The sequence below is a fragment of the Podarcis tiliguerta genome (genome assembly GCF_965153285.1).
Source record: "Podarcis tiliguerta genome assembly, chromosome: 2".
Lineage (NCBI taxonomy): Eukaryota > Metazoa > Chordata > Lepidosauria > Squamata > Lacertidae > Podarcis > Podarcis tiliguerta.
In genome coordinates this window covers 9,574,093-9,589,930 of record NC_139535.1, presented here as the reverse complement: position 1 = coordinate 9,589,930, position 15,838 = coordinate 9,574,093, and the positions used below count along the sequence as shown (strand labels likewise).

The window sequence follows — 15,838 nt, the reverse complement described above, 5'->3', positions numbered from 1 at the left end:
GCTTCCTGTAAAAACCATATTTAGGTGAAGCCCTGCGGTTCCCTCACTTCCCTGATAAGAGGGAGTGACGTTAAGCTACTTTGGAATGGCAGTTCTGGGAGGGCACTTAGCAGGGTCTCCTAACTCGGTGAAAGAGGTTTGAAAAAGATTATTATTCTCTCGTAGCAGAGTTAGCACAACGGCCGATTGCTCCAAGTACATTAAAACTTGGATGAGATTTTACATCTGCTCTCATCCGCCCTTAAACGTTTCCCATGAAAATACTTAGATTAGAATAAATCACAGACACTTAGCTTTGCAAATAAGGGAATGTTTTACTTTCAAATAAGGGAATATCTTACTTTCAGAGTTCTGGCTGTTACAGTAAACAAGTCCCCATCCATTGGGAGTAAAAGTAAAAGGGGGGGGGGGAATGGTTCCAAATGACTTAAAAAGAAGAAAACTTTGTTTCATTAGAAAAAAGAATCACACAGTCCATCTGTTAGAATGATATGCAGGTTTTAAATGAGCGGGGGAAGGGGGGGAACCATGTCTGCCAGCTTGAGCTCCCTGAAGAAAAAGGTGTGATATAAATATATTATATTCCATAATAATAATAAAACAATGTATACAGGGCTGCAGTTTCCCCATCCATGGTCCAGAGGAAACTAAGAAGGAATTGTCTGAGAAGGGGAGTGAAATGAGGGTGAGAGAAGAACACTGGAAGCTGTAGAGGCAAGGAGAGTGGACCTATTCCATTTTAAATAATCAGCCAGACCTTTCAGCCCTCTTGCTTGAGCCTAGAGCTACAGCACCATTTTATAATGATGGCATCCCATAATGCCATGCACCAACACCCACATACGCCAGTCAACAGCCAACAGTGAACAAAGCCAGCACTGTGCAAAACCACTGTTTATTTAAAATAAGTTTTCCAAATAATTGGGCTGCTCATGAGTGCTCTCCTGTGTGGAATCTCTGATGTCTGCTAAGATCCAACCCCACCATGAAGCTTTTCCCACACTCTGAGCACCTGCAAGCCTTCACTTTGGAGTGGGCCCTTCGGTGTGACTTCAGGTTGGAAGCTCTTCTGGCGCTTGACACACAGGTAGAGCCTGTTGCCCAGGTGGGTCCTCTCCTGCATACACAGGCTTGGCCTCTGGCTGACTTTCCACAGTCCACACATTTGTACGGCTTCTCTGCAGTGTGGTTCTGGCAGTGCGAAGTGAGATCCAGTTTCCAGTCAAAGCTTTTCCCACAGTCCAGGCACTTAAATGGCTGGTTTTCCACTTGGGTCATCTCAAAGGTGCGAGGCACGGCTGAAGCTCTTGTCGCAAACCACACATTTCTACGGCTTTTCCTCTGTGTGGGTCCTCTGGTGCACGTTCAGGCCTGGCTTCTGCCTGAAGCTTTTCTCGCAGTGAGGGCACTTGTACGGCTTTTCCCCAGTGTGGGTCCTCTCGTGCACGATGAGATCCGTCCTCCTCCTGAAACCCTTCCCGCACTCCGCACACTTGTACGGTTTTTCCCCTGTGTGGGTCCTCTCGTGGACGATGAGGTCCGGCTTCCTCCTGAAACCCTTCCCGCAGTCTGCGCACTTGTACGGCTTCTCTTCCCGGTGGGTACGTCCGTGACTGAGGAGGCCCGACATCTGGCTGAAGCTTTTCCCGCAGTCTGCGCACTTGTACGGCTTCTCGCCCGTGTGGATCCTCTCGTGGATGATGAGCTCCGGCTTCCTCCTGAAGCGCTTCCCGCACTGAGGGCACTTGTGCGGCTTCTCCCCCGTGTGGGTCATCAGGTGAACAAGGAGCTCTGAGCTCCGGCAGAAGCTTTTCCCACACTCGGAGCACTTGTACGGCTTCTCTTCCTGGTGAGTCCCTTCGTGACCTTTGAGGGCCGACCGCTGACTGAAGCCCTTCCCACAACGCGAGCATTTGAACGGCTTCTCCCCTGTGTGGATTCTCTCGTGTGCGATGAGGTAGGACCGGAAACCGAAGTTCTTCTCACAGTGAGAGCATTTGTACGGCTTCTCAGGCACGTGGGTTCTCTGGTGGACGGCGAGTTTCGATCTCTGGCAGAAGCTCTTCCCGCAGTCTGCGCATTCATACGGCTTCTCGTCCGTGCGATGCGTGGTGAGGTCTGGCTTCTCGTGCACGGCAAGGTGTGCGGTGTAGCTGAAGCCCTTGTCGCACACCACGCACTCGTGCGGCTTCTCTGCTGTGTGCGTCCGCTCGTGCGCAATTAAGCCCGACCTCTGGCTGAAGCTTTTCCCGCAATCGGGGCAGCCGTACGGCTTCTCTCCCGTGTGGGTCCTCTCATGCACAATGAGGTCCGCCCTCCTCCTGAACCCTTTCCCGCATTGGAGGCACTTGTATGGCTTTTCCCCCGTGTGGGTCATCATGTGGACAGTGAGCTCTGAGCTCCGGCAGAAGCCTTTCCCACACTCAGAACACTTGCACGGCTTCTCCTGCCGGTGGGTCCCTTCGTGACTGACGAGGTTTGACCGCTGGTTGAAGCGCTTCCCGCAACGCGGGCACATGTACGGCTTCTCCTCCGTGTGAGTCCTCTCGTGCGTGATGAGGTTGGAGTGGAACCGGAAGCTCTTCTCGCAGTGCAAGCATTTGTGCGGCTTCTCGCCCGTGTGGGTTCTCTGGTGCGAAATGAGTCCTGATCTCTGGCAGAAGCTCTTTCCGCAGTCGGCACACTCGTACGGCTTCTCACCGGTGTGGATTCTCTGATGTGTAATAAGGTTTGACTTCTGACTGAAGCATTTCCCGCACTCGGCACACATCCTTTGCTTCTTGATCTGTTGAGTCCTTGGCAGAACTTTGTGCCCATCAAGGTCACAGTCGTTTCCGTTGCAGGGAATAGATTTGTCCTCCTCCCCTTTGCCCAGACACTTCCTCTGCTCTCTTTTTGAGCCACGTTCATCCTCAGAAGTGGCCTTTGGTTCAGGGCAGAGAGGCCTTTTCTCCGCTGCTCCTTCCGTTGTCCTATCGTTCCGTTCCTGTTGCTCAGTATGATCCATCAGAGGTTTCTCATCCTCCATGTTGCTCACCTGGCCGTCTCCTGCTAGAAATAAGCAAGTTGGATACTGTTCTATGAATGCAGCAAAATCTGATAAATTCTATGATTTCAATCATTGTGGGAAGGGGTTTTAGCTAAGTAGCAGAGCACCTGCTTTGCATATAAGGTCCCAGCTTCAGGCAAGGGACTCTCTCTCTGAAACCCTTGTAAGCCACTGCCAGTCAAAGTAGACAATACAGTGGTACCTCGGGTTACAGACGCTTCAGGTTACAGACTCCGCTAACCCAGAAATAGTACCTCGGGTTAAGAACTTTGCTTAAGGGTGAGAACAGAAATCATGCGGCAGCAGCGGGAGGCCCCATTAGCTAAAGTGGTACCTTAGGTTAAGAACAGTTTCAGGTTAAGAACGGACCTCCAGAACGAATTAAGTTCTGAACCCGAGGTACCACTGTACTGAGCCAGAAGGGCCAATGGTTTTGAGTCAGGATAAAGCAGTTTCCTGTGTTCCTATCTTCATGAAATTTATTTAAGAATAAAAGAAAATTATTATAAATTAGTTTGGAGATGGTATTTAACCCCAGTCAGATTAAATCAAATAAACCATGAATATTCGGTGTTATGTTGGAGGGGATGCCAGGAAACCGGGAATTATGTTCACATGTGGTGGGGTGTAAATATGAACATTTTTTTGGGCAAAGGGTGTTTAATGAGATAACAGGAAATCACTGGGTTACAGCTGACCAAAAGTGCAGAGGTAGCATCATTATCAATTTACGATGGGGTGGAAGGTTCGCAGGCCATGAAGGACTTGCTCACAAATTTATTGACAGCCGCACAGATTATTATAATTGGGAAGTGGAAGGAGCAAGCAGAATATAAAATGGAAGAATGGTATAAAGAGGTGTGGGATATAGCTATTAATGATAAATTAATATGTGCCATTAAGGTAAGCTAGGGAATATGCAGGATAAATGATTTTGAAGAGATATGGAAGGTGTTTGTAGAATTTGTACTGTTAAAACGGAAAGGGGTCCAACCATCGCAAGAGGTGTTGAAATTTTGGGAGTTTGGATAGTTACAATGGAATGGTCTCGGTTGTGGGGTGCACATTTTTATTCTTATTTATTTATGATTATTACTTCGTCATCGTCATCATCATAATATAAAAAGAATTTTAAACCCTGTAAGATTAGAAATGTTGAGCTATAAATATATATATTCTCATCCTTCATTCAGGCAGCAAAATGTGTTGGGCTGATGGTTTCTAGTATGTAATTTTTTTTTATTTTTAAAGTTAAAGTGTGTATGTACCTCCATTCCTCTTCAGCTCCAGATGCAGATTTCCTGCAGAAAGAAAAAAATTAACACCCTTCCCCATTTTGTCTTTTTTCTCTTTCCCTCTCAGGGCCCCTTCCAACAGCTGGTGGGCTTTCTGGCAAATTAACACACTAATTAGCCAATTCATGCTGTATTCATACTGGACCAACCAGAGGTCATTCTCCTTTACTTGTAGCCCTGTGATGCTTTCACAGCATTACTGCAATATTATCATCTGGAGCGACACTCCTGGGTTTACAGCACCACGGAAGCAGGTCAAACAAATAAACTGGAACATGCGTGGTGTAAAAAGTTACAGGATTCCAGCAGGAATTTGGGGAACATGCTCTGATTGGAAACTTCTCAGTAGGTCCGCCCTAAAACGTTTGCAGGCTGAAACAGTATTGAAAGCAGGGATAACCTCCCCAATGTCACCATGAGCCCAAATCATCATGCATTCACAATTTTAAAAGACTTAGAAGCCCTGCCTCTCCATACGTCTGTGGCATGGTGACACCGATGTCACAAACAAACAGTAGACAAAAGTCCTCAGCGTGGCTTAACAAACAATCCCTCTTTGCAAGGAACCCTGAGGAGAATGGGGTAATAATAATAATAATAATAATTTATTATTTGTACCCCACCCATCTGGCTGGGTTTCCCCAGTCACTCTGGGCGGCTTCCACAGAGACCAAAAATACACTAGGATGTCACACATTAAAAACTTCCCTGAACAGGGCCACCTTAAGATGTCTTCTGAATGTCAGGTAGTTGTTTATGTCTTTGACATCTGATGGGAGGGTGTTCCACAGGGCGGGCGCCACTACCGAGAAGGCCCTCTGCCTGGTTCCCTGTAGCTTTGCTACCCCAGCAACTCTCAGCACCCTTAACAAACTACACTTCCCAGAATTTTTTGAGGGAAGCCATTCTCATTTAAAACAGTATGTTACTACTTTAAATTTACAGTCAAACCTTTGTTCCCAAAAGGCTGTGTTTTGGAATGTTTTGGCTCCCGAACACCAAAAATCCGGAAGTAACTGCTCCGGTTTTCGAATGTTTTTCGGAAGCCGAACATCCAATGCGTGAGTGCAGGAAGCCGCACCTTGATTGTTGAACATTTCGGAAGTCGAACGGGCTTCCAGAACAGATTACATTTGACAACCGAGGTTTGACTGCATGTTTAATTGCAGATGAGGCCATAGTCCTCTGTATTAATTCCAATGGGTCCACTTTGCATAGGACTAACATTAGACACAACTGTGCAATTTTTGTTTTCACTTTACGTATATGTCATTGTGGCTTTTCGAAAGATCCTAGCAAATAAAAATCCTTCTTCACCTTTGAATGCCAGCAGCGTTTCCAGCAAAGCAGCCCTTTTGTGGGAGAAATCGCTCAGCCTCTGCTCCAGCTCCCCCAAATCTGGCTGTGGTTTCGGGAAGAATGTATTGTCTCTGCAAAAGAAAGAAAGAAAGAAAGAAAGAAAGAAAGAAAGAAAGAAAGTTAAGTGTCTCTGTTGGAGGAGGAGGAGGCGAAACATCCATGAATCAGGATCAGGCCAAAGAACCAGTCCAGTCCAACACCCTGACATAAGGATAGAAGCTTCCAGAATTCACAGGAATCTTTGTGGGAAGGGGAGCCATAACTGTCTTAAAGGTAAAGGGACCCCTGACTATTAGGTCCAGTCGTGGCCGACTCTGGGTTGCGGTGCTCATCTCGCATTATTGGCCGAGGGAGCCGGCGTACAGCTTCCAGGTCATGTGGCCAGCATGACTAAGCCGCTTCTGGCGAACCAGAGCAGCGCACATAAATGCCGTTTACCTTCCCGCCAGAGTGGTACCTATTTATCTACTTGCACTTTGACATGCTTTCGAACTGCTAGATTGGGAAGAGCTGGGACCGAGCAACGGGAGCTCACCCCGTCGCAGGGATTTGAACCGCCGAGCTTCTGATCGGCAAGTCCTAGGCTCTGTGGTTTAACCCACAGCGCCACCCGCGTCCCAATGACTGTCTTAAGTGACATGATATTGCTTTCAATTTATAGTGCAGGACCCAGGACAGGGATGGCTAAGAATATGTTGTTGTGCAGGGATGATGGCAGCTGGAGTTCAACAGTATTTGGAGGACAAAATGTTGGCTGCTCCTGGTACAAGGACATTTTAAGAAACTGTGTGTGGGCTCCCCTCAAATTCCTTCCCCCACCCACTGATCCCAGCACCTCATAGTTCAGAGAAGATTGCTGCCCAATAGGAGGAGCTAGCGAAATTGAATTCAGAGCTCACCTGCGGCCAGTGCTGTGTAAACCCTGCAATAAAGAAAAGATGAAAAGAACAGTTTATGGAGTTGCCAGAGAATATTCTTGCTGTGTTGTGCAAGGCAGGCAGGGTCATTCAAAGCTAATTCTTTCAAAGAATGATAGACACTGTAGTTTGTTAAGTGTACCTGGTAATTGTAACTTATAGGGTTAACTTACAGCACCAGAAATCATTGAGAGGGGAAATGTGCTTTGAATGTGCTTTGAAAATGTAGAGGGTGTGCAACCTAAAACAATCAGAAATAATAATAATAATATGCATATTACAGCCCAAATGTGCATGGCAGATTCAATTGTTAGTTGAAGGGGTCCTAATTTGGCCCCTGAGGCTGTTTTATTCAAGCCACACCCACCTACCCCATATGACACCATGTGTGGGGCAAGTAAGGACACAGCTGACCTTCAACTTTGCCAGGTGGTTTGGTTACAAACGGTACGGGCAAAAGAAAATGCTTCATCTGATGTCATGATAACTATGTCCACTCGTCAGAAATGGCCCGTTAGGGGAGGTCAGGATCTGAACACATTTCCCCACCCCTGCTATAACCAAGGAAAAATCCTTTTAATCAATAATAGGAGCATTGTTGGGCAAGGTAACATTTTTACTATACTAAAAGCTACAAGGAAAATAAATTTATTTTTTCTTCAGAACCCTTTTCATCTGCACCTTTTAAGCAATCAAGTAACTGATTAATCAGTGAAAATACATTTACAGTGGTACCTCAGGTTAAGAACTTAAATTGTTCTGGAGGTCTGTTCCTAACCTGAAACTGTTCTTAACCTGAAGCACCACTTTAGCTAATGGGGCCTCCTGCCGCCGCCATACAATTTCTGTTCTCACCCTGAAGCAAAGTTCTTAACCCGAGGTACTATTTCTGGGTTAGTGGAGTCTGTAACCTGAAGCGTCTGTAACCTGAAGCGTCTGTAACCCAAGGTACCACTGTAATTAATTTAATTAAGTTTTAGCTCCCATCAGCCCCAGGCAGCATGATGGGAGTTGTACTCCAGCAACAGTCAGAAGCCCACAGATTCCCACTTTGCCACTGACTTTCCAAGATACCGCTCTTCCTACCAGTAATGGCTGCTGTGCCTTCTTCTCCTTTTCCAGTTCACCGAGGAGGGAAGTCTCCCTGGTGATTCGGACAACCTCCTTCTTTCTGCGGAGAACGTCACCCTCCATGTTCTGTAGCCACCTCAGCAGGAGCTGCTGCTGCTCATCAAGAATCTGGTGCATCTCCTTCCACTCCCGGACAATCTTAATCCTCTCAGCTTCTATTTCTCTCTGTCAGAAGGCAAGATTTAAGAAGTGGGTGGTGAGCCTGGGAGGAAATCCCATAGACCAGAGAATCCATAGCTCTATGAGCTATGACTAGGAACTGCCATAAAAATAGCCCTGCTGGATCAGACCAATGGCCCATCTAGTCCACCATCCTGTTCTCACAGTGGCCAACCAAATGCCTCAGTCAAGAGGCCTCTAAGCAGCACCTGAGCACAACAGCAAATAACCCTTTACTTTCATAAACATATATTTACAATATCATGCTCAGGTTTCTCCCTATTAACATTTAGGGAATCTCCTCTGTCTGATTCACTTCAGAAAGATGACACTAACACACACTGTCCTTAGCAGATCCTGAGAAACCTCTCTATGAAGCCATTCCCTTTCACACACAGAAGCAGAAAGCCAGTTAAAAACGACAGTTACTTGAATAACAGTCACAACAGAATGGAATGCTTCTCTCATGTGACTCACAGTCAGCCAATCACATGAGAGAGCTACTGCCAAAGGAAAAAAGAACCCATGCTAAAAACACACACCAATTCAACAGAAGCAAACATTCCTATTTCAGGCAATTAAACCGTTATCCTTAACAAATATTGCCTCAGAAGTGAAGGTAGAGAACAGCCATCGTAGCTAGTAACCATTGGTAGCCTTATCTTTCATAAATTTGTCTGAGCCTCTCTTAAAGATGCTAATCCTCTTTTCAATTGGTAGCCATCTCAATTGGTAGCCTTCACTGCCTCTGGTGGGAGCAACTGCCATAGTTCAACTGTGTGAAGAAACCCTTTGGTTTGTCTGCCCTGAATCTCCCAGTGTTCACTGAATGGTCCTGGGTTCTAGTATTATGAGAGAGGAAGAAGAACTGCCTGCTCACGCGGTCTCTGCCCATGCCTTCTCAGTCGTATCTTGACAGCAGTGCTAGCAGTGTGTATTTTACATCACAAATAAAAAGAAAGAAGCTGAGATTCTCAGGATGTTGAATTCTTACCTCACATTTTTTTTTTGTTTAACTAACTGGTATCCCACATTGCCCCTCTAAAAAGACTCAGACAACCTATAGAATGTTCCAGGTTTAACCCCCAGGATCTCCAGGCATGGCTGGTAAAAAATTATTGCCTGGAGCCCTAGTCAGCTGCTCCCATTCTGTGTAGAAAATACTGAGCTAGCAGGAACAGTTTGGTTTGACTTGTTATATGGCAGTTTCCTATGCCCCTAAGAGTGTTATCCACTCTTAAATCCACTCAAGCCTGTGGCCATCAGCACACCATGTGGCGGGGCGTTCCATGCATTAATGATGCACTGGGTGAAGATAGAAAGAGAAAGAAAGAGTTTGGATTTGATATCCCGCTTTATCACTACCCAAAGGAGTCTCAAAGTGGCTAACATTCTCCTTTCCCTTCCTCCCCCACAACAAACACTCTGTGAGGTGTGTGAGGCTGAGAGACTTCAGAGAAGTGTGACTGGCCCAAGGTCACCCAGCAGCTGCATGTGGAGGAGCAGGGAAGCGAACCCGGTTCCCCAGATTACGAGTCTATCGCTCTTAACCACTACACCACACTGGCTCTCCTCAAGTTCCTTCCATGGTTTTACTTAAGTGAGTGGATTAAGGATGCCTACCGGCAAGTCTTCACTACTCTGCTGATCCTCAGTTTTGATGTCTCCCTCTTTGGTTGGGCAAACCGGACGATCCTGTAACAAAAGGAGTGAAAGGGGGCACACTTTGAAACATTAAAACCTCTCCTGATTAAAATAGCCTCAACTAGCTAGTCCACTGGGGAAAGACGTGAGTTCTCATTTCTGAGCAGGGTTTTTGTCGAGTGAAAGACGTTTTAGCGGAGCTTGGTTTCTCCTCCTCCCTCCCAGTCCTTTGTCCTCATGTGCTGTGTCATAAGAATGTAAGAAGAGCTCTGCTAGATTTGTCTGATGGCCCATCATACAATTTTAATAAATTACAATTTCCGGTATACTCCGAGTGTGACGTTAACATATGAGAGTGCTGGAGGTGAAATAGTTAAACAAGTTACCCAATCAGAACCCAAGGGGGTGGAGTCAGAAGGACTATAAAACCAGCTGTGGGAGGGGCAAAGGGGAGTTCGTTGGGAGGTTGGTTCGAGTGGGAGTGAATTGGGATAGAGTCTGTGGGTAGGTTGAGTTAGTGTAGCAAAATAAACTGAGTCAGGAACAGTTAGGGGCTAGGAAGACAAGTAAATATCTGAGAGGTGGTTTAGTGAGTGAGAGCAGGTAGCGGAAGTTATAGGTCTGGATAGGCACCCCATGACTGTAATTGACCAATACCGTTTATGAAACCACAGGCTTGTCAAACTGCAATAAATAAACAGAAGTTTATGTTCCAATTTAACCCTGACAGGACTCAGTATTGTACCAGGTAGGGCTTGGGTGGTGGCAGCGAGAAATAAAGTGGTGGCACAGGGATCAATAGACAGTGAAATGTCTGGGGACCCTGTGTGATTGCCACACCAAGAAAGCAGGGAAGGCTGGTCCATGATTAAGGTAATGAAAGGACTGTCCCATCTACCTAAGTTTGCCTTCTTACAATGAGGCCAGGGGCTGCACTGCTTGTTCCTCTTCCTCCTCCCTCTCAGTTTTGCCTTCATATCAGGGAGGAGGAGGAGGACAGGGATAAGCCTGGATTAGTTGGCTCTGTCTGTCATTTGGCTCTGTGTAACCATCTCTTCTTCAGCTCCCTGTCTCCCGCATTACCTGTCCCAGGGGGCACCAGCCACCACTGCAGGAACAAAATGAGGGGGGGGGAGTATTTGTGGGTCCCTACCTGTGCTTCAGCCATTCTCCTTCAAAGAATGGATCCAGACCAAACTATGACCGGAATCTGCAGCAAGGCAAAGCTGATGGCAGAGGAGTAAATTCAGATGGGCCGGTGCATTTTCTGAGCAGAGCAGAAACAAAAATATTTGATATTGGAGGTTACAGAAGAAGATAAGGAAGATATCAGGCAGGGAATGTCGGGGCCTTCTGCATGCAAGGCAGTTGCTGTATCGTTCCAGCAATATTAGCACCCTGTTCTCTCACCCCACCTGCAATCCCCAGAGATTTGCTTTATTTATTTATACATACATACATACATACATACATACCCCGCCCATCTGGCTGGGCTTCCCCAGCCACTCTGGGTGGCTTCCAACAAAATATTAAAATACAGTAATGCATCAAACATTAAAAGCTTCCCTAAACATTGACAAGCTCCTTTTTACTCAGGCCCCAGCTGACTCTGCATCGCTGCATAAGGTGCTGACCTCGACTGGCAGATATTTGTACATTTGCTTGCTATATAGCATGTCTTCACTATCACAGAACAAAAAACTGGATCATACCAAAATACAGGCAGCCCAAGCTACGTGTAAAAATAAGCCACCCCAATTTAATCCTCAGTCACCCTGCAGCCTCCCTTTGAAGTTCATGAATAAATCATAGCAAAGAATTCATTCAGCTTCTCCTCGAACTGTTTATTCTCTCTGCATTAAAAAAGAAATTAAGAAGATTAGCTGTACTGGGCTGACTCAGTACAAAGGAGCTTCCTATGTCCTTTTGGCAGCCACTGACGCCCTTGATCTTCTGTGATTGTCTATCATTTTCTCCCAACTTTCCTGCAAATGGCCCCCTTCCTCCTAAATTCCCCTATAACTCACCTCACCCTGCAAGCTGGGAGCTGCAACCCTCACTTTCCCCCCAGGAAAGGGCAAGGTGTGGACAGGAAGTGGCTTCACCAGCTTCTCAAATTGCCTGGTCGATCTAGGCATGATTGTGTATCTCTAGCAACGTAACCCTTTGTGCGCCAGTGTGGAGCTTTATTCTAAATCAGGGGTCAGCAACCTTTTTCAGCCATGGGCCGGTCCACCTTCCCTCAGACCATGTGGTGGACCGGACTATATTTTTTTAAAAAATAAAAATGAACAAATTCCTTTGCCTCACAAATAGCCCAGAGATGCATTTTAAATAAAAGGACACATTCTACTCATGCAAAAACACGCTGATTCCTGGACCGTCCGTGGGCTGGATTTAGAGGGTGATTGGGTCATATCCAGCCCACAGGCCTTAGTTTGCCTAGTAGGAGGGACCCCTGACCATTAGGTCCAGTCATGGCCGACTCTGGGGTTGCGGCGCTCATCTTGCTTTATTGGCCGAGGGAGCCGGTGTCCAGGTCATGTGGCCAGCATGACTAAGCCACTTCTGGCAAACCAGAGCAGCACACGGAAACGCCGTTTACCTTCCCGCCAGAGCGGTACCTATTTATCTACTTGCACTTTGACGTGCTTTCGAACTGCTAGGTTGGCAGGAGCAGGGTCCGAGGAACGGGAGCTCACCCTGTCGCAGGGATTTGAACCACCAACTTTCTGATTGGCAAGTCTTAGGCTCTGTGGTTTAACCCACAGCGCCACCCGCGTCCCTTAGTTTGCCTACCCCTGTTCTAAATCTCTTCATATCTTTAAGCAGATTTGCAAAGCTGCCTTACGCAATGCCAGACCATTGGCCCAACTAGCATAGTACTGACAGGCACTGACTGGCAGTAGCAGCTCTCCGGGCTTTCAGGCAGCTGTTTTCCCCAGCCATACTTAGTGATCGCAGGGACTGGACCTGGGGCCTTTTGCATGCAAAGCAGTTTCCCTGCCACCGAGCCGCAGCCCTTTCCAAATCAACTGATGCCTTAAATTTGATGGGAGGCTTTCAGGGGATGAGCTCCCTGGCAACTGCTTTCAATTTCTGCCCTGCTCAGAGTTGGAACGTGTGCACTGATGAACGACACCAAGGGTGCCTCTGAGCTTGTGCAAAGTGTGTCTCTGCTCAGTAGCTAGAATTGATTGTAGCCAGGCTTCCAAGGCAGAGAATGCTCACACCAGGACCCTCCCATTGTCTGGATGTGTCACAATGCTCTGGGGATCCACATAAGTGTTGTGGGTTAAATTTAGACCCCCTTCCACAACAGCCTCTTGATGCCTCACCTTCCAAGGCTCTCCAGCCCCCCTGAAATCTGCTCCAAGGCCTGGATGGAGGCAAAGGCAAGGGACTCTGAGCTCTCCCTGTGTTATGTATTGAAGTTCTCACCCTGGCCACCAGGGGTATTGTGTATATACGGTAGTTTTCACTCAGGTCCACGTCAGTTACGGTACTTTAGGCGGGAAACCCTGGGTTGTTGTTGCTACAATGTTGATAGCCGGCTGCCTATAAAAGCAGGCCGGCTGAGCTATTTGCTGTTCAGTTCTGTTCCAGCTTACAAATAAAGAGCCGCTTTGGGAGAATCGCTGTGTCATCTGATATGTTCACCCACAACTTAACACTGGCGACGAAGATGGGATGGATGAGCACAGCCAGACGCAGCCACCCTCTGATATGAGCTGAATCACGGAGCTGAAACACTGAGTGAAATCACGGAGCAGAACCAATTCAGAGCTGACCGTTCTGGCTAGAGCACTGTGTTCCATCCATCGCCTCCACGTCGGCATCGGAACCATGGCTTCACTCGTGCCTCTACCGCCGTTTGCCCCAGCCTCTGAATCATGGGACTCCTACCTCGCTTGGTTCGACTGCTACCTCCAAGCAAATGAGCTGACAGAAATATCACAGGAGCGGAAGCGGGGCCTATTCCTCAGCCTTGTGGCCCTGAGGTGTTCGTGACAGCCCAAGCATTAGTTGCACCTGTAGCAGTCCAGGCAGCACCGTGGGACACTATTAAAGAGAAGCTCCGCAACCACTACGCGCCAAAGCCGTCCAAGATTGCTGCCCGCCATACGTTCTACCACCGGAACCAGGCAGAGGGGGAGTCAATCAACAACTACACCACCGCCCTGCAACAGGCTGCAATGCACTGCGAGTTCTGAGACTTAGACGATGCCCTGATGGATCAAATCGTCTGCTGGGTCCGGGACATCTGTCTGCAACGGCGTCTCCTCGCCAAGCCAGACCTCACGCTGCAGAAAGCCATTGAGGAGGCCGTGGCCTCAGAAGCTGCTGAACTCTCCGCCCAGGAAATCCGCAAGGCCAGTAGCCCGTATTTAAAAGACTATGTTCACTGGACAAACTGCACATGTAAAGCTGTAGGGTGAATCGGGTCAATTAATATGCTTATGTGCCTTACAGAAACCAATAAGGGTATTGCTGTATGTAATGGAACCACTATGATTGTAACTAATGCCTTAGCTCGATGGGGAGGGGTGTTATGTACTGAAGTTCTCACCCTGGCCACCAGGGGTATTGTGTATATAGTTTTCACTCAGGTCCACATCAGTTACTTTAGGCAGGAAACCCTGGGTTGTTGTTGCTACAATCTTGATAGTCGGCTGCCTATAAAAGCAGGCCAGCTGAGCTATTTGCTGTTCAGTTCTGTTCTGGCCTGTGAATAAGCAAGAGCTGTTTGAAGAATCGCTGTGTCGTCTGATATGTTCACCCATAACTTAACACCCTGCCTGATCGCTGGTGCAGAACTGAGAAGGTAAGCCAAGGCTTGCATTCTTATGGCGGTACTGCGTAAGGTGCTGTCCTCAGTTGGCAGATATTTATACTTCTTTTTTACGATATAGTGAATTTCCACTAATATAAAGCAAAAACCCCTTTAAAAATCAAATCACATCAGAGTACAGACAGTTCAAGCTAGTCATCGAGCCAAGAGTAAAAATAACCAAACTGGGAGGCAGGTGCGAACCACCCCAATTTAATCCTTAATCACCTTGCAGTCTCCTTTTCATGTTCATGAACAAAGGAACAGGAAGAATTCATTCAGCTCCTCTTTAGTCTCCTCCAGCAGGCTTGCAATTACCTTGTTCTCCAATGGCCTTCCTAGTCTGTTTCCAGCTTTTGATGTGGTTGCAGAATTGCTATGGTTGGTTTTAACTTTTTTTTTTTTAATCAATATGCTCCTATAATAAATGGCAAAATGAATGAATTCTTTATATCCCTTTTCGTCTGCTTTCTTTTGCTTAAGCTTTGTCCTCCTCATTTGAACGAGATTTCCATTTTCTGAAGGAAGCCTTCCTGCCTCTAAAAGCTGCCTTGACTCTGGTCGTTAACCATGCTGGCATCCTCTTCGCCCTGGTAGTACTTTTCCTGGCCTACATTCAATCTTAACTTCTAATATCACGGTTTTAAAGAACTTCCAAGCCTCTGGAAAATATTTGACCATCTTGGCTTGGCCTTTCAACTTCCTTTTTACCACTCTCCTCATTCAGAAGGAAATTTCCTCTTTTGAAGTCAAATGTGGCTGTGCTGGCAATTTCCCACTTACATGGTTTGGCTGCCATCCTTCTGTCTTGAGCATGGGTAGGCAAACTAAGGCCTGGGGCCCGGATGCGGCCCTATCGCCTTCTAAATCCGGCCCGCGGACGGTCCGGGAATCAGCGTGTTTTTACATGAGTAGAATGTGTCCTTTTAATTAAAATGCATTTCTGGGTGATTTGTGGGGCCTCCATAAACTGTTATTTTCATCTTTTCTTTTGTTGCAAGGTTTACACAGCACTGGCCGCAGATGAGCCCTGAATTCAATTTCACTAGCTCCTCCTATTGGGCAGCAATCTTCTCTGAACTATGAGGTGCTGGGATCAGTGGGTGGGGGAAGGAATTTGAGGGAGAGCCCACACACAGTTTCTTAAAATGTCCTTGTACCAGGAGCAGCCAACATTTTGTCCTCCAAATACTGTTGAACTCCAGCTGCCATCATCCCTGGACAACAACATCATCCCTGATTTTGTCATCCCTGTCCTGGGTCCTGCACTATAAATTGAAAGCAATACATGTCACTTAAGACAGTCATGGCTCCCCTTCCCACAAAGATTCCTGTGAATTCTGGAAGCTTCTATCCTTATGTCAGGGTGTTGGACTAGACGGGCTCTTTGGCCTGATCCAAGAGTTCATGGATGTTTCACCTCCTCCTCCTCCAACGGTTTATGGAGTTGCCA

General features: G+C 47.0%; 1 protein-coding gene across 6 annotated transcripts; it reads right to left on the bottom strand.

The window, feature by feature from the left end:
* Nucleotides 1-294: 294 nt before the first annotated feature.
* LOC310670229 (uncharacterized protein) lies at nucleotides 295-11,639 on the bottom strand. 6 transcript variants are annotated; one of them, XM_083425169.1, is made up of 8 exons: nucleotides 10,708-10,821; nucleotides 9,534-9,605; nucleotides 8,168-9,215; nucleotides 7,707-7,916; nucleotides 6,603-6,625; nucleotides 5,662-5,774; nucleotides 4,318-4,350; nucleotides 295-3,051 (listed from the first exon to the last, which is right to left on the bottom strand). In XM_083425169.1, the coding sequence occupies exons 4-8, from the start codon at nucleotides 7,866-7,868 to the stop codon at nucleotides 1,328-1,330; spliced, it is 2,055 nt and encodes a 684-aa protein (XP_083281295.1). In that variant the 5' UTR covers nucleotides 7,869-7,916; nucleotides 8,168-9,215; nucleotides 9,534-9,605; nucleotides 10,708-10,821; the 3' UTR covers nucleotides 295-1,327. The 6 variants fall into 6 exon arrangements, with proteins under 6 accessions (XP_083281295.1, XP_083281290.1, XP_083281291.1 ...); XM_083425164.1 differs by having other exon boundaries at nucleotides 8,247-9,215; XM_083425165.1 differs by having other exon boundaries at nucleotides 295-3,048; nucleotides 8,247-9,215.
* Nucleotides 11,640-15,838: the final 4,199 nt, after the last annotated feature.